Here is a 19,628-nt window from a genome sequence, read left to right on the forward strand (position 1 = left end):
CTTGGGGTCAATCCTGCACAAGGATGGGGATATTGATGAAGATGTGAACAACCGGATCAAAGCCAGATTGATGAAGTGGTGCCAAGCTTCTGGCATTCTTTGCGATAAGATAGTGCTACAAAAGCTAAAAGGCAAGTTCTATAGGACGGCGGTTCGACCCGCAATGTTGTATGGCGCTGAGTGTTGGCCGACTAAAAGACGACATGTTCAACCGTTAGGTGTGGCGGAGATACGCATGTTGAGATGGATGTGTGGCCACACGAGGAAGGACCGAGTCCGGGATGATGATATACGAGATAGAGTTGGGGTAGCACTGATTACAGAGAAGCATGTCCAACATCATCTAAGATGGTTTGGACATATTCAGCGCAGGCCTTCACAAGCTCCAGTGCATAGTGGACGGTTAAAACGTGAGATAACGAGGTAGACCACACGACATGGGAGGAGTCCGAAAAGAGAGATCAGAAGGACTTGTGTATCACCAAAGAACCAGCCATGGAAAGAGCCGCGTAGAAGCTTGCTATACATGTGCCAGAACCATGAATTGGTTACGAGATCTTATGAGTTTCACCTCTAGCCTACCCAACTCGTTTTGGAATAAAGGCTTTGTTTTTGTTGTTGTACCACAAAAAAATATAATGATACTAGCAAATATTCCCTAATACAAAATGATCTGTGCCAGTACTTTGTCAACCAAATGTGGCAGGCAGACACGCGTGCACTGCACCTGTCGGATTTGACTGACTGCCACCTGCATGGACCTGTTGGTTTGAATCAACGATGTTCGAGCATTTGAGGGGAGTCGCATCTGAAACTAATCTGACACGACATTCGAACCGTAGGATTGTCCATGCTCACAAGTCACAGCTCGTCATTATGTTAGAAGCTCTTGAAAATTAAGCCGTAACATGGATAACTAGCGCTCTGATTTTGGTGAAGTCTTTCCTGTCGTACGTTCCTGAATGATAGTGCTGTTAATTTCGAATTAGAAACATATTGCTCAAACTACCCACGTTTCCTCGCTCCATGTAGAACGCACAGAGCAAGCCAACTCAAAAGGGACGGAACAATAACGGACTGGCACCAAAACGGCATGGGCACCTGGGTTCTCGGCTTCTCGCATGAAGCGGATATACTACAAAGCACCACCTACACTGGAGTGGACTAAAACCGTAAAAAGCAAATGGAAGGCTACACTGGTCTGCATTGACCTCTGACGCTTCTCTGCGTGTGGTAATACAGATCAAACCAGTTCCGTCAACTGAGCTTAACTAAACCTATTTCTACGAGCTATAAATATTGCTTCCGCCTCTAGACAGATGTACACTGCACTTTTCCTCCTACGCCTGGTAATATGTACATTGAAATGTTTATATGGTTATCAAGTTTGCTCATTTGAAGCCGGAGTCTGACTTTGTTCGATCGGTTTCATGGTCTTTTCAGGAGGGCCACACAGACTCAGCACAACCTGAAATATTCATCAATTATAAGTTAGGCTGATAGCTCCTCACGGGAATATGTGGAGACGAGTAAGAGATGGCAGACAATTAAAATGCTAACCGGCAGGAAGATAAGCCCATGCAGAAAGCCAATGAGGACGAGCGCCAAGTACATTTGGAAGTAATATACCTACAGTCATTTGGATTAAACAAAGATGCTTTAAGCTAAACTCCAATCGGAACAAAGCTAAGAATTGCAGTTTGAGGTGTACGTACCACAAAAACTTCAGATTTCGCAAACCGCAGGACAATAACTCCAACAAGCTTGGTCAAGGTAATTCCACTGAAAAAAAAGACAGCATGTCAGACCAAGACAATGCGAATTATAAACACAACAACCAGCCAGGAAAAATGGGATAAAGCTGGAACTGGACTTCAGTAAGTTTATTTGCAACATTCTGAAACTTTCTTATGCGAAATGCACACCCAAATGAAACTGATAGGGTGCTTACATATAACCCAAAGATCCCAAACAGTCGACGATAAGCTCCAAGCAATTTATTCAAACGCTATCCCTATTTTCATTTTTTATCGAGAATAGTATCGCTATTTCTTTATCAACGTAACATTGTCCCAACATATACAATAATGAGGCTGACCTGAATACAGAAGCACCCATTGTCGATAGAGCCTGTCTTGCACGATTTTCTCTATCCCCAATGCCTGTCTGTAAATTAGAAATGAATACAAGGGTTTAGACATGAATATGGAAAAGAGCAGCCAATAAATACATGAAGAAAATATATACTGAGAATTAGAAACACGTCAGAACTTTATTTCCATGGGTTCTCAATATTGGGACAACTGGTTTTGGGTATCAGAAAAATTGGTTTGCCATTGTTGCTCCGGTGTCATGTAGACTGTACAGAGAATCAAACTACTTTCAACTTCAAAGTACATTGTAGATCAGTGGAAATACGGGCTGAAAGTTTTAAGTGGTGGGAAGAACAAATTTCCAAGTTAATTAGTACAAGTGCACAACACACACAGTTCCTAAGAGGTTAGGAAGTCTAGGAGTGACCTGAACAGTGTGATACTTCTCCCTACTCAATATTTCAAATGCATAGTAACACTATCTTCAAGGAGTTTGGAGCAGAACTAGAGCCAACTCTTCCTAATAATCATAGAACTCAGCTGAACTGGAAGATTTGGAACTGGCATTTCCAAAAGTACAATGCACCTACCATAAAAGCATGTGTGATGTGAACACAGAATTCAACAGCAATTCCTATCGACATAACAAGGTTCACAATAGAAATTGCATTGAGCTGAATTCCAAGGACAGCCATCACTCCCTGCCAAAGGTTTGAAAGAAAATGTTATTAATAGATAATGAAATCACAAAAAAGTTATTTAACATTGAAAATTGGATTTCTAGAACTACTGTAGAAAATGCATAAAACCTACAACAATCAGTATAATTGCTATGAATTTGGAAATACATATAATTAAAACTAGTATTTATATTGGACAGAAGAGGGTCAAACATACCATCAAATCCAAGACTATCATGGCCAGAACAATTAAAATGATTGTTGAAGCCCATAAACTGAAACCAATAGAGATAATGAATTATCACAATATACCAAACAATATAGTGAAAAAGTTAGTGTGTAGTTTCTGAAAGATGTTGCTGACCTGCTGGTGACTACGAAGCAAACAATAAATACTGTACCTGTCAATGTTTGCGTAACAATGAACTGTGTCAGATGAAGGAACACTATGAATAAGTAGACAATTATGTTAGTCGTGATTATTTTCTTCAATAGCTGTCATGATTATATTTGTTAGTTGAAGCTATGATTGGTAGGTGATCCCAGCACCGGATTGTGGTGAGTGTGGCCAGCTGCTGTGATCGTTGGGTGGGTAAAAAAAGGTGATGTGCAGAGAAAGAAGAAGACTAGGCGGAGAAATAGATGAAACTTATTGTAAGACCTTTGTTGAATGGAACGAAACCACTCCCTTATATAGATGTGTTACAGCTCTGACATAGGGTCCTATACAAGCAAACATTTCCTAATTCAAACTCATCCGATCACTCCTAACTCAAACTCTTACCCCTAACTTAGCTCAATCTGTCAGGAAAATAACTTATAGCATGGTTTATTGCCCATTGGCACCGCCGTCTATAGACCTAGCTCTACATAACAACATTCACCAGCTAGTTCTTAGGAACATATCAAAATAATCAAGCTAGTTTAGCAGGAAATGTCCATACTGTGCATTCATACTAGGAGAGAAAAGTATAATACTTCTCTCTGATACCCAAGCAAAATGTTCACACAGAAAATGAGATCCTATGGTAACTGTATCATAAGAATATACACATAAATCTAACAAACTGTGAATGTTACAAGTAACTAACCAAGGCAAACACATATATTCATGATAGCTGTCTTCCATACGCTGAGATATTGCTCAAAAAATATATAGAACACAGAATATGGGAAGACTTCCATCTGCATAACCAAGATGTATTTAAGAGTGTTAGTAATATAATCAGGCCATAGCATCCAAGCAAAAGCTAAGAATAATCAGTATGAAATATAGAGCAGTTACTATGTCATAAACCTTCGACAAAAGTAAGAAATTCGCACAAACTTGCGTCTCTTTAAATAGCTAACGACTGTTAATATTTATGTGGACAATATCACTCTGTTCTTGCCAAGACGTCTTGCATTATGGAACAGAGGGAGTATTCACTTAACTCTTAGTTGTTATACCTCTGTAGCTAGTTCTCCAACTTCTGTATATTTAAATTCAGTATGTTTTATAGGTACACTAACAAATTAAATATGATCTCCGTCTGAAATATGGTTGCATGTAAATTACCTGTAAATCCTTGGACATTTGAGAACTGAAGTCCCGAGCAGCTCTCATTGAGTTAACATAGTCAGCCTAGAAGAAGAAAATATCAATATTACTTACCATGTTGGAAATGAATATATAATGATAATTATGACGGGCTGCATGTTATCCGTCACCTGTTTATTAAGGGGAGTATGGTATGTGCGGAACGCTGAGGCTTGTATAATGCCATTTTCATAGCCTGACAAAGAAACGGGGTTGCCATACATTTAGTGGATGCTTAATGTTAGAATTCCAATCGATTAAAATGCAAGTATGTTTAGTGGATAATCATATTATATTTAATTTGATTAGAATGTATTCACGTTTATAAATATATGATATTTCTTTGGCATGTTATGTAGCATGATAATATGGTGCAGAGTTGGAGTACACTACAGACCACTGAGGTCCAAACTTGTAGAATAAGCTCCTTTCCCCCCCTTAGAGCAGTCACTTGATGGAAGTGCATCCAGGAACCATGGAAGTTTCTCTTTAAATTGTGTTGTAGATGGACGTCCATTGTGCAAGTCTGAATGTAGGAAACACTGAGACAAAAAGCATAATAAGTAGACTAGAAATATTTCACTTCTACTCTGTATGTATTAATGCGTGAACTGTGGCTGAAATATACTATTTACTCATTACACATAATAGGGCACAGAGTACAGAATGCAGCTATCTGAAATTTATTATATGAAGTAGTGGAGGTCAAAATTCAAAGATAGTATTTACCGTTGTACAATTACTGCACGCTCCATTTGGATTGCATGAACCTGAATCTTTTTCACAGCAAGGAGGCTGCAACAAACAAATTCAAAGGTCACTTTGCAAAAATGCCAACATGCAACGAGATCATGTTTTCTTGGTCAGTAATCATATTACAAAATTCTTTCTGACAGAAGGAAATCTTCACTACTTCCGACAAAAATTGGTTGGGTTTTCAGCCAGTACAAATGTTGTATGAATATGTTAAACTTCTAAAAGATACAGGGAAAAATTCTGACCTGATCATCTGGAGGGCAATAATTTCCACTAACGAATTTTCGACAGCATCCAAATGCTTCAGGAGACATCCATACTAGGAAGTCATCAAGCCATGAAGCAGCAGGTTTTGCTATATAACTTGTCTCAGGAGATAAAGATTGTCTTGCTATCTGCATTGTAGCAACGACCATGCTAAATGGAGGGCAGTGTTATCAACAAACGATGAACTTTTACACATTCTTATCAAAATCACATCAATCAAGTTGCATCGGGAGCCGATAGCTGCTATATAGTAAGGACACTCACCTTTGAAATGTATTGTGATACTAATTTGAGATAGAAAATCAATCATTTCATACAAAATATTACTGGGGAAAAAATTTGCCAAGAGACAGAAACAATTTTATACCTCATTCAGAAGAGAGTTTGAATTACACTGGTTGATGGAACATATCTGATTAGTATTTTCCGATGCAGAGCTGGAAAACATTGTAGCACATCAAAAATCAAATTAATTATTTGAGTTAAGCATGCAACTGAGAAGAGCTCAAAAAAATTGCCTCTCACAAAAGGAAACACTGCGAGTCTGCGACTGTAACAGCTCATGCAGAAACATGAGAAACTTGGGTTTGATTACCAACTTTTATTATTATGCAGAACAATCTAAAAACAAGAATTGTAGTGCGTAAAGGGTAAGCAAGCACAACTATGCATCAAGGAACATTCAGCCATGCTGTTTTGTTTTCCAAAGTATAACAGGTACAGGTGTTCAACAATGTTTCCTCAAAACCGTTCAAAACCAGGAACTGTTCAGCTGCATAATTTTTAGAACTAACGGAACAACCCAAATTCAGCAGAGACTATCACTGCGAGTGCAAATTTCAGCTGCCGATTTTCACGGGTTTGTACCAACCCTAATAACATCTTGTGTTTTCATCATTCTTTTCTTTAAAGCATAGATAAGAAATTGCAGAACAATGTTAGTATTGGTTACCTGTAATTGAAGTCCTTTACAACAAAATACAGTGGAGGTCCAACTTTCAAGTATTTCTCAAGGTCGTTAAAGTAACCCTGTAAATATTACAGTGAGCATGATCCTACAGGAAGGAAGACCCCTATGAAAAGGCAAGTGATAGTAAACCTGTAAATAAGAATCTCGTGGAAGAACAATTTGCTGCTCCAATCCTGGCTGCAATCTAGTTGACATTGCCTAATTAGGACAAAAGAAGCACCGTGAGTGAGCGATAAGATAGAATTTTTTCAATAACACATACATGCACTCACGTGTGCACGAAGTCGAATAAGGATGCAAGTAACTTGCAACTAGACAAGAACAAACACTACCCTACTGTAGTGAATGCGCAGCTGATCCATATTGATGGTCAGAAAAAAATTATAAGAAATGCAGACAGAACACTAAGTTGATAATCGACCTTCCATCAGAAATTTTCAATCAAAAATATACTTGGCTTGTAAGTAGCAGAGTATAAACCATTTGGTGAAACTTGAGGAATATAAATAATCATGATGCTGTGCATGCAAAACATACGAACACTTACAATGCTTGCAAATGCAAATCCTACAAATACAGCAATCACAATAAACTTCACTGCCCGGTAACCAAGAATAGGCCCATGAACATCCTGCACGAAAACAAAACAATTATAAGTTGACAATGAAACTAACAGAAAATCTTGAGAAATTAAAACATGGTTAAACCATGAAAGTAAGAACAAGATTTGCTCAGGTAAAAAAGTTAAAATGTTTACCTTCATATACCGTGCAACCAAGTTAAGCCCCTGGTGGCCGTCATCTTAATTTTAGAAGACATTGAAAAGGGAACCATTAAAGATATACAAACTGACCAATTACTGCTATAGCACTTTGCAAACCATACATGAAAATTTATTTGGACACTTACTATCACCAGCAACTGCGCTCGATGAAAGTCTTGCACAAGGAACACAATCAATTCTGCCATCTTCAGCCCTCCTAAAATCATATACTATGAGGGCTACAAAGGCTGTCACTTGGAGAAGGAAATCCAGAAGGACTGCCATTGCTGCACAAGACGAATGGATTAGAAACTCCAAAAGGAATAGTTATGGATACAAGCAAGGGTATGTAAGGAAACCAACCAGCAAACATAGAAAATATTCTGGTGGCAGGCATTGGATTGATTGCACTGACAGAAAAGGCTAAAACTTCAGCCAAACTGGCTAACGTAATGGATGGCCCAACTTCCACCAATGCATTGCTTATACGTTCTTCCAATACCAAACCATCTGGTTGGCGCTTCACAGCATGCACAAGGATACACATGTTGTCCACACCGACCTAGCCAGTCACGTCCGTCAGTTTCATTTAGTTGCAGAGTGATAAGAACCGTAAAGATCAAATGAAGTAGCAGTACTAATCAACCACCAACTATCTTTCAAATAAATACTAATATGGTAAATACAACAAGAAAATATTGCCTAAAAACAAAACAACTCAATGGACGACAATGCAACATCAATAACCACTGTGTTCACATATGTGGGAAAGCAGGCGTCAAAAACAACTTCATAATATTAAACAACAAGTTCTTGACAAGGATTAAACGCGATGGTGGTTTCACGGAAAACCTATTTTCGGCATAGATAATTCAATAATCAACATGAGAAGCGATGTTACAAATCAAATGTGTAGGTCATAAACGTATAATGGTTTTCTTTCACTTTTGTTAGTGCAGCTAATCAAAGAAATACTGGGTTAAGAAAGAGAAAACCAGCCACTGTTGTGCTGGGGACAGAAACTTACAGCTAGCACAAGAAAAGGAATTACTTCCATTATGATTAGAGTCGACTTCACTCCAATAGCACTAAAGAATCCGACTGATCCTAAAACTGAAAGCATTACCAGGACAACCCCAGATAAGCCAAGGAGTACCTGCAGTTTATCTTGTCAAATGAAACATAATGCAAGACAGCCCCACCATACTTAAAAATAATAATACTTATCAGAACATTAAACATGAGATCAAACTGTTATATGATTCAAAGACAAGTTTCTTATCAGAACATTTTACTTGGATTCCTCTGATTTCAGAATACCATTTTCCAAATTGGCTATGGAGATTTTGTGCGGTCAGAGATTCATACAGCAACAGTTGTAGAGGGCCCTAATAATCTATGAAACAAATAACTCTGCAAAGTATTACCACCCCATCCCCAGTAGATGATGTTTTAGGAAGCATGCAGTCAAACTTCATACAAAGTTCAGAAAACTACCTAGATTGCTTAGGGTGAAATAATTTTAGGAGACCTGGTCCACAAATTTACCCCCGTGGACCAACTCTAGCAATTGACACGTATTTCAGGAGAGAGAAAAAGTACAGAATTTGATTAGAATCTGATTGTCTACTTTTAGATCTAAACTGCCACGCATGCCACATGTCAATTGCTGCAGTTGGTCCATGGGGGTGAATTTGTGGACCAGGTCTCATAAAATTATTTTCCACATATTGGAGAGTGTGCAAAGCAAAACTAGCATCTATTTTGGGATAGACCGAATATATGTACTCCCTCTGTTCTTAAAAAAGCTTTGCAACTTTTTCTAGATACAGATGAATCTATAGCTAAGACATGTCTATATACCTTCATATCTAGACAAAGTTTGGAAGCTTTTTTAGAAACGGAGGTAGTATCTTTAAAAAACTATAGCTGGTTGCTTAAAGTTTCATGGAGGTTATCTGAATTTTCTATGATATATTAAAATTTTGAGATACTGCAGGTAAATATAGTGAAATAACTAATTTAATATACTGAATCTAGAGCATAAGTATGTATCCATGTTATCACATTTGACATCTCCAACTTCTTTAACTATGTGACTCAAGATCAACCACAAGAAAATGTGTCGGCCCAACTAAAGTACTACCGACCATGCACTGTACACATTACTAAACGTATGGTCAACAACAATGAGTAAATGGTAAGTGATCTTTAGGTAATTCTTAAATAACGCAAACATAAGGAATAGGATACTCCAAGTATACCAATATAATTAATCATGGGACAACTTTGTATTACTACTGCTGATTTGAAACATATGTGCGTGCCACTGACTGTCTCATTGACATGTAGGTCTGTGCACCCACATACCCTTTTTTAGGCTTACGGACCCATATTTGTCATACTCATAAAGTATTTGTGAGGGTTGGGAGTGGCATATACAGTATCTTCCCATCATTGATTATCATATCCATACCTTTGATGAAACAAATAATGACGAGAAACGAGAAGGACGGTCTCCAAGTGTGAATGATATGTATGCGAACATCACAATATAGCTTATCTGGTTTCAATTAAAGGAACAAATAAACATTACAATGTGTAGTCAAACAGGATATCTTTCACAATGGAAAAAAATGCTTTGCATATATCATATATTTACCACTATTGTAATTGCATCAGCTGTACTCTCTCTATGCAATTCGTCTTTGATAGAGCTCTCAGATGAAAAGGACAATGTAAGGTTCTGTGCTAATACCATTGGCAGTATTTCTTCCTGCGAAAAAATCACAAAAGTCATCACATGCGATTTTTGGTTCGAGTGAGATATACAAATCGCTAGGGTATGCACCTTCTTGTGAAGTTAGATCAGATGCTACAGAATGCTGTAACAAACTCTAGCAAGAAAAGAGTAAATACTAATCCCTCCATTCGGAATTATAAGATGTTTTGGATATTTCAATGCGGAATACATACGGACTGAAATGTGTGAACAGACACACTGAAATGCGTCTAGATACATTCGGTTCAACAAAAACTAAAACATCTTATAATTCGGAACAGACTGATATGTGGGTTTTAATCCTAACAGAAAAAGAGTCAGTTCCGTGCAATTTTAATCACTGCTGTGCATGAAATGCAAATGACTTAGCGATCACGAAATAACCTTTTACAGGCATCTGGGGCTTCAACATGCCCGGTGAGTCCTCTCACTATATACGAAAGTAGAAAAAGAACTGAAACAATAATGTTCCGACGTAATTCTCCGAGAATATGAATCTGAACCCTCTTAATCCACTTTATCTAAGTTGTTTCCCACTGCCACATATTTTCTCAGGATGTAGAGCCATGCATAATGAATCTTCTCTATGGTGTGCTTTATTGGAGCAAATATCTCTAGTTTGCTTTACTAATTCTCAAAAAAGGTATATTCTTTCGTTCCTTACGTAAGGCAGCATGGAAGTACTAAATTGTGTGGCCAGCACTCCCTAAAGTAAATGTTAGAGAATTGACTTGTGTAGAAAAGGTACCAACTGATGCTAAACTTCTACTGTAAAGTGTATGCTGAGCACATAACCGTAGAAATTGGGTGAAACTTCAGCACCTTAACAAGATTAATATATGCCCTTTCCCAAGCCATAGCCTTTTCATTCTCTTGTCCTGTTTTCTCAACCTTGTTGTTCACAGGATATGTTATCACGAATGCAGAAGCCTGCCAAGCAATATAAAGTTAATAAGAAAAGTAGGATGATGACTGAAATATTGTGTTGAGTAAGAAGTACAGCATTTTACCTCAGTAAAATTGCTCCCAGGAAAACCACCTAATACTGTACTAGGATCAACAGGTGATTGAAAAGTGCTCAAACATGTCACGTCAGAACTGTAATGCTGCAATACAGTAGATATTTAAGCGGTTAGGTACAACCATCTGACAGACCTAATCGGTATCCCAATATTCAATGCTCAGTGTGATACAATTAAACAATAGTTTTAAAAGGTCTTTATTCGGATAGAAACAAAAAAGACCATACGAAAAATGGCCCATAAGATATTTCAACGGTAGAGATTTACCTGAAAGCAAAATCTAGCATGGTCTATACCCAAATCCTCATAATTTTTAGGATCCAGCTGAAAATACTGCAACAGACCGTCATTTTAGTATAATTGCACAGATGTACGCGCAGTTAACAGAATATAACAAGAGAGAGCAAATTAATTTCAGTACACAGGATATATACTAGACACCACTAGATCATCACCTGCAGAACACTTTGGGTAGCACAGTCTGTACTGAGTGGCTTTAGGCAGATGTCAGCAAGGGATACTACTGATCCAGAATAATTGGCACGTAGATCATCAATCTTTGCAATTAAAAAGAGACATTAGAACTGTGAAGCAGTTGCAGTGTGAATTTTACATTACTGTGGATTTAATACCTTCTTCTGAATCTGAAATAGCAATTTCAGATTGTTGTCATTTACTATCGTAGGCGCTTTAGACTGGTCAGACGCTGAGGTGGCTAATACAAGCTGCGGATACAACAGTAATTAATTTTTTTAAAAAGTTACTCGTTACACAAGTCATCTTCAAATGTAAGACATGAAAAAGAAAGGCAGATAAGAGGTGAACATCAACACAGGAACTCGTGGCTAGTTGATATACAAAGCTGAGATAAACAAAACAAAAAGTCAGGAGAGTTGGAAATACCTGCTCAATCCGATAAAATGGTGCAAGATGGCTGTCAAAATATTGCTTTTCATCGGCAGTCTGACTTCCAGGACTAACCCAAAGCTTCAAAATTAAAAAAATAATTCAGATATCTCTGAAATGTATGTATTCACTGTACTGGTAAGTGGTAAATACATGGCGAAAAAAAGAGTTCCAAATGACCCTTGGACCACAGTTGTTACTGGTCTGACTTCTTTCAAGAAAAACACATTCATTTAAAAGGGTGTGAGGGGAGTAATAGATTTGTTACACTCACTGGTGTACATCATGGTTACAGTTTCAGAGATAATCCCATCAGAAATGAGTGCTAAAGATGTGAACACTTCCATTGTCAGATTTGCTTTCTTTGATCTTTCTTTTCTTGCTGATACCAATTTTCTCTAAGTATTCAAAACAAGTTAGGACCTTCGCTCACTACCTTGGCACGATTAATTTTTAATGTACTTTTTGCAAGGTAAAATGAGAAGCTTATCTCAAACTGGCCGTAAACATAGAGGATACAGAACACCCAAAAAGTCTGAGTTGACTAAAAAAGGTTTATCCAACATAAAAGTGAAATTTTATAACATGCACACCAATGTATTTTCGCTTTTTATTTCCCGTGATTAATTTTAGTGAATAACTGTCAGTAATTACTCAAAATTTACATGTGTTTCCATTTTTCCCATGTATCAGACTGAAAGAATATTTATGAGTTGCAACTTGCAAGAGAATGGCTAGTGCCTACATCAAACTATAGTCTTAAATACTAATGGACAGAATATTAATTATATTAGTCAATCTTATAAGAATAAGAACCACCCCCAATTATAGAATTTTTAGTAAGAGTACAGGAATTTTTGCTATGAGAAGATCATAAAGTACCTTTTCAGGTCGCGTTTCCACCTTGAAATGAATAAGACCAATGCATAGTAGGATAGGAACAAGTAAGGATGCAAATAAGACAAGAAGAGGGTGTCGAGTAACAAAAATTCCATGTTTCCTGCAATACTTTGAACAGATAAGAACAATGCCTAAACACCAATTGTAGAAAATTATATAAATACAACTGGAGACAGAATCCAACCTAAAGAAAGTTGACATGTAGGTTTGGATAATAGAAGATGATGCAGCTCTGGACACCTGGTATTTAAGAAAAATTCACGAGAAAATAGCATTAAATTGGGAAAATAATAACTACGTTACAGACCGCAAATAGAAACTATTAGACCGTACCATCGTTATCTTACAAACTGAACACTAGATAAAAAAATGCTAGAAGAAACCAACATATACTCTATCTAATCAAGCAAGCTCTGGCTCTCAGAAGATGATTTGGAGAAAAGAACCTGAACAGAGGAGTTTTCAGGAACATTGCCGTTGTTGTTTGAACGCAACTTATCATCAGCATTCTTTGGTTGTTTTGTTTGTGTGGGGAAGCTTTTTCTTCCCCGTGTTCTGTATAACAAGCCCCACAATAAAATTGCGCATAGCAACACAAGGTACACAACCACTAGTGAGAAGTCCAAGCATTTGGCCTGTAGATGTCAAAATGACAAGAGTTAAGCGTACATAATGATGGAAGAACTCAACATGTAAAAGAGGAACCTTTATGAACTATGACCTAAAATATTAATATGCTGGCAAACCTTGGATTCATATATTCTAGTTAAGTACTAAAAGTTCAGGATTGCAGTAAGCTATTAAGTTATAAGAGAAATAAGATCAACTTCTACACAAGGCGCATGGAACAAAATACTCCCTCCATCTATAAAAGGATGTCGGAGATTTGTCAAGATTCAGATGTATCTATAGTTCTATACATTAAAAAATGTCTAGATACATCTAAATTTAGACAAACTTGTGACATCCTTTTATAGACAGAGGTAGTAAGATATTTAGCACCTACGATGATGGTGTATATTCTACCAAGATATAGTAAATCATTTGACTGTTAGATTTGAATGTTATTATACTTCGCACAAAAAAACGGTGCAGGTATGCACAAGAAAACATCTACTCCCTCCGATACATAAAAAGTGTTGAGAATTTAGTACTCCCTCCGATTCATATTACTTGTCAATAGTATGGATGTACCTAGAACTAAAATATGTCTAGATACATCTATATTAGTGGCAACTAATATGGATCGGAGCGAGTACTAAGTTAGTATAGCTTTTGTACTAAGTTCTCGACACTTATTATGGATCAGACGGAGTAATGCATATCATCGCTACTGGAGTGCAACACATGTCCAGTGCAAATTTCTCTGCACTAGTATTATACCAAATGTTTTTCCAAGAACTAGTATCACATATTATATTTTTGAGAATTAGCATCAAATACACATTTTACATAACTGGTTTGATATAACCAAGACCACGTGACAGGTGGCATGTCAATTAACAAGGAAATCATGATCCTTATCAATCAGTGATGCCATTTTTTGTTTATACACTAGGGCAAGTAGCGCTGCAAACTCCGTGGATTGCTACACCGCTAGTAATTGCCTAAGACACGGATAGAATCAAACTTTCGGAACATGAGTACCTATAAAAAGAGTTAGTAGAATAGATACTTGCAAATAACGTGGGTAAAAGTATTCTCCGAAAGTAATAATGTTGTTGGGTTTCATAAATATATTCCAGAACAAATTAGTAATCAAGTTTGCCAAACCGACAGCTTTTAGGGAAAATGAGGGAACCGAGAGCATGGTATATTATTCAGACCTGCATTTTATTTTCATAAATGGAGAAAAAAAGATAGCTGCTACCTTCAGAGAACCCATTTTAACTGAACAGGAACTTTCAGTCTGCAACTGAGGCAACAAGGATCCTGTGCAAACTGAAGAAGAAGGACAATCGCCACATGAACAGCCCAAAGATGGATCTCCACAAGAATAAACTGTAGCATTTAGAGGCTTCACCCCAGGTGAGTCACTCAAATCAGGTCGGTATGTTATCAAGTAAGGTGACCCAGGCTCATTAGGATTCGCCTGACGCCCCAAAAATGCCAACCACTCTGCAGTAACAAGTATATAAGCCAATACTTCTAAATGAGTCATGGTACACCGAAAAACTAGCTCAAAAGCAGATCCAGATTGCAAAGCATAATAATTAACAATACCAAGTTGAAATGCAAGAAACAAATTGCATGGTCTATTTATAACTTTCACTATAAAGAAGATCGGCATGCAATCTCAGTTTCAGATGGGCAGTTCCAGCATGCTATAGGCTCGTCATGCAATCTCAGTTTCAGATGGTCAGTTCCAGCATGCTATAGGCTGCCAGCCTACAAAGTCTACTCGATAGTCTTGACCAAGGTGATAAATGGGACAGCCCGAAATCATGTTTCTTTACTCTCGCCATCGTTGAAGATGATGGTCCTAAGGATGCATCTGATGATGTAACTTGTCATTGCATATTGGTTGTCATTGGTGTTGAGCCCGACACAATGCAGCCAACTGGCATGGATGCAGCCAACTGGCATGTGCCACGGACAAACCTGATGATGATAGAGATCAACAAGTAGCAGGGGCCAAACCACGGTGCCCAGAACTCAACAAGCTCTAGTGCTTCACACCCAAGGATGGCTTCTCAGATTTTGGTCACTGATGATGATTAAGAGGAAGTTGAGGGTATTATGGACTAAAACTATACTGAGGCTACTGGTATTCTAGAAAGTGCATAGTTCCCGGTGATTACAGTAGCATTGCTCAAACTATAACTTGCTCTGGCATTTATTCAATCTCTCCATTGACAGTTTAACACCGAAGGGTTTAATCTACTACTCCCTCCGGTCTGAAAAGATCGACGCGAAGCCAAAGCATCGATGGCCTATAACTATGCAAGTGTTGCATCGATTAAATCCGACCTGAGGTAGTACCTTTGTAAGATTTAGCACCCCCACCAAGAAAATCCATTGCACGTGTGTTAAGAGTGCCAAACTTAACTTCCTTACAAGAGTTATATAACTCTTCACCATAGTTGCTTGTTATGTAGTAATCAATGCCATCAACAGTTGTAGTGTTATTAACCTGAAAAGACATACTAGTAACTTGTTAGAACATGGGAATCACATATGAATATTTCATTTGGTATGTTTAGCAGTTTAAACTGATATAACAAAATTGTATGAGAATGTCCATGAGGAAAAATACCATAAATACTACTGTGGTGATAAAGGTCAGACATGATATACCTGTTTTACTGAATTCACATTAACAAAGAGACTTTGGTTTGGGGAACAAGACATTTCACAGAACAGATTCAAGAAATTCCTCAAGCAAGCCGGGCATCCAACAAGAAATGGGATAGCCTGCAAAAGCGAAGTTGCAATATACCACAAACTGAAATTTCTTTCGACTGAACAAAGACATTTAGAATGATGAAGAATTAGAGATTGCAAAGAACATGCTACATTATTTGATATGTGAAAAATAATCAAGTAGTCAACATAGAAAAGGGCTTAAATATATCAATTTTGCACAATACAGTGGCGAAGAACATGGTCTGTGGAAACACAACAGTAATTTGTTGCATGCAACAGGGAATAAGAAGATCAGCATGTGGCCACTTAGTAAATACAGACATCATGTCGAAACAAAGGCAGCACATAACTAACACAATATTCAGTAGGTTCATGGCTCGCTAGTCATGAGTTTAGCTAAACTTTGCTTGAGATAATCAATGAAGGTTAATATGAGTACAATGGCAAAAACATTTTACTACAGAGCAAAAGCAATCCATGTGTATCAGGTGATTTACATATCAACTTCCCAGCGTGAAAACACTTAATCTCTAAAATAAATATGTGATGCGAGTGATAATTAAGATGAACAGTCCATATTCTTTTCAGGCAGTCAGGTGTGTTACCTGTTGGACTTGTTGGTGTAAAGTGTCAAATTGATCAACACTACAACAGACATCACCAGTGATAGTGGGGCACAGACTCTGGATCCTTGTGGAAAACAAAGTATCTGGCTGGCAAGGCAATAACAGCACTTGGTAAACAAGTAAACCACAACGGTGCAGTAATAAAAATTATGCAAAAATAAGAAAACGCAGGCATTTATGCTTCTTGTTGTAAAACAATGCTAGAAAGTAACAGGATAGTGTGTCTCCTGCTATGTTACATTCAAAATTATCAGCAACCAAGGCTTGTATTTTCACCTTGACAGCTTTTGTTGAATTTGCACAGTTTAAGACCTTCCCATCACTTCGATGTGCACAAATGCCATACATGGAACAGTACCCTTCTGCAGGTACTACCCTAAGAAAGCAAACACAGCTAAGTTAGCATCAACCATTCCTTTAAAAATTGAGCGCCAAGTACTCCATCAATACAGAATACTACCTCATTAAGTGGCAAAGTATTTTAGGCACACCAACTATAATACTCCCTCCGACCAATAATACTTGTCGATGAAACGAGTGAATAGACACACTAAAATGTGTCTACATACATGCGATTCAGCGAGAAGTATTATGAATCGGAGGGAGTAGCATATTTCAAGATGGATTGAGTTCTTACGTGATCTAACAAATGTTCCTCTTAATTAAACACATTGCCCTGAAAAATTACCTTGAAGTACCATTGGATTGCTGTGCGCCTGTGGGCGTCACAAGAAGAACTATCTGCATCATGGGATGAAGAAATAAGGTTATAACAGTATGGACAGACCATATGAACTACACAAGACATCAGTCACACCAGAGTGCAACCAAATCGACATGCATGAACACCACACTACATGGTAAAATGTGCTTCTTACATAACATTGTTATTCTATCATCCCCTCCAGGGTGTAACATGACCATGACTCTGTCCAGCGGCTTCAAATGTATAAATGAATACAACACACCTAGACAGGTAATGTACGTGCTACAGAGACAACAACAACCTAGCAACTTCTGAGAAGTTAGCACACACTTGGCATCTTGTAGGCACCTGTATGGCTGTATCACAATATAAGTGTAGAAACAATAACTGAAGTCCAATGTGATGTGAAGCCACCACAACAGTTATTGATGATACTTTTTAGTCCCTCAGTCCCATAAAGAATGTCTTAGATTTGTCTAATTTGGATGTATAGTGTCTAGATAAAAATAGTGTCTAGGTACATCCAAATTTAGACAAAGTTAAGACATCCTTTACGTGTATAAATACATCCAAAATCTGACACATCCTTTTCAGAAGACGGAGGGAGTAGACAAAATCCCAAGGCTCAGACATCAGAAACAATCCAAGAATTATTGCAGCATGAATTATTGTTGGTAGTCCCATGCCGAAGTTCAGAGCATGTGCAAGGACTCGTACAGCAACACCTAGATGTCATCTACTCCTACAGCAAACGCTCTACAGCAGATAAAACAAGATAGGAGTGAGCTGCAGGAAGATGAAAAGTTGAAGTGCAAACTTTCTGCGGTATTGAATCTGAGTTCTGACGGTCGAAGTTCATCCTTGAAATGCCAGTGAAAATTCAAAAACTGGGCTAGAAATAATATAGCAAAATGATGCATGACCTCGCAGCTGTAAAGCAAAACAGAGCCATAAGCAGAGATGATGAACCACTGACAGCTCCACATGGTTCGAACTCGTACAAAAAATTGTTTGCAAATTTGTTCACAGAGATGCTGGTCCTACTCAATTATAACGGTAGTACAGAAGGACACGTTTCTAATCGAAGTGTGAAAATGTTCGGGGAAGCACGGCATACATGACTCTGAGTAAAACCCGGCCCCAATCAACACGGAAACAGCACACATTTCGAGACAAGGTATGGAAACGAAAACGGAGAAGCAATCACAGCATACTACGGTACGAAACCCACAACTGAACTGACCCCAGAACTGAACTGAAACCCACCCAACAGAAACAGCTCGGAATAAACAAAACGGGCTAAATTGGCTTCCTCCAGCGCAGTAGCAGAGCCAGGAACAACCACCAATCCAAACGCACCGCGGTGTCAGAAACCACTAGCAGTGCTGCGGCAAATCTACTCCAAATCTCGGATGCTTCCAACCCTCCCCAGTTCCCGAAATCAGCATCCCGTGGGGACTCGGGCTAACGACAAAACGGAAAGTAAACAAAAGCGGCCAGTAAATTTTATACTGTATTAAGAAGCGATATCCACACACGATCCATCACGGACAAAAATTGCACCTCTCCCGTAGTAGCATAGCGGAAACGAGCGTTACTAGTAGTAGACGCCGTGGACGGGATGAGATTAGCGAAGCCCGCGCGGCGATAGGCCGCGGCCGCAGCGCTCGAACCCCGAAGCAGGACCAAAAGCGAACCCAATGGTCCAGAACACGAGGCGCGGCGACGAGAACTCCGCCCTAAAACGGCTTCCGCTCGGTAGCGGCGGCGGCGGCGGCGCAACGACGACAGCGTACGCGTGCGCTTAAAACGGAGAGAGTAGAGAGCGAGGCCCCACCTGCATCAGAGCGACGGCCGTGGCGGCGGCGGCGAAGACGGCGCGGCCGGGAGCGCCTCGCCGGCGCCCGACGAGGCCCATCGCCCTCTCGATCGCTGGCGGCGGAGGCGCGCAATGCCCCGGAACGGCGGAGGGAGGTGGGGAGGACGACGGAGGGTGGACACGGTCCCCAGTCGAGTACTGCCGCTGGGCGCTGGGGGTGGATTGGACTTTGTTCGTGGCGAGCCGCACGGCCGAAATATATAAAGGAGCGCCGAGCTGGGGGCTGCTGTGCTGGGTGAGCTGCCGATTAGAAGTGGAGGCGGCCTGCCACCGCACGCCGAAAGAAAATGGAAGGGAATTTCCCTGCGTGTGAGGGTTTTGGATCTCGCCACA

The 19,628-nt window shown here is 39.0% G+C and overlaps 1 protein-coding gene across 1 annotated transcript; it reads right to left on the reverse strand.

The window, feature by feature from the left end:
* Positions 1-1,190: 1,190 nt before the first annotated feature.
* Positions 1,191-19,377, reverse strand: LOC124679210 (NPC intracellular cholesterol transporter 1-like; the record flags this gene model as incomplete). Its single annotated transcript, XM_047215009.1, is given in 39 exon segments — positions 1,191-1,468; positions 1,561-1,629; positions 1,716-1,782; positions 2,099-2,166; positions 2,684-2,794; positions 2,991-3,048; positions 3,138-3,174; positions 3,865-3,958; positions 4,332-4,397; positions 4,484-4,548; positions 4,750-4,894; positions 5,082-5,147; positions 5,354-5,503; positions 5,743-5,812; positions 6,328-6,404; positions 6,475-6,543; positions 6,893-6,976; positions 7,103-7,146; positions 7,255-7,395; positions 7,472-7,670; positions 8,136-8,264; positions 9,585-9,671; positions 9,771-9,884; positions 10,713-10,820; positions 10,901-10,996; positions 11,180-11,245; positions 11,368-11,469; positions 11,545-11,637; positions 11,816-11,899; positions 12,701-12,818; positions 12,903-12,958; positions 13,165-13,353; positions 14,589-14,836; positions 15,701-15,851; positions 16,016-16,132; positions 16,690-16,797; positions 16,987-17,086; positions 17,399-17,451; positions 19,254-19,377. Coding segments are annotated over 39 exon segments (3,867 nt in total). The 3' UTR covers positions 1,191-1,381.
* Between the last annotated feature and the right edge of the window lie 251 nt (positions 19,378-19,628).

Source organism: Lolium rigidum, chromosome 7 (genome assembly GCF_022539505.1).
Source record: "Lolium rigidum isolate FL_2022 chromosome 7, APGP_CSIRO_Lrig_0.1, whole genome shotgun sequence".
Lineage (NCBI taxonomy): Eukaryota > Viridiplantae > Streptophyta > Magnoliopsida > Poales > Poaceae > Lolium > Lolium rigidum.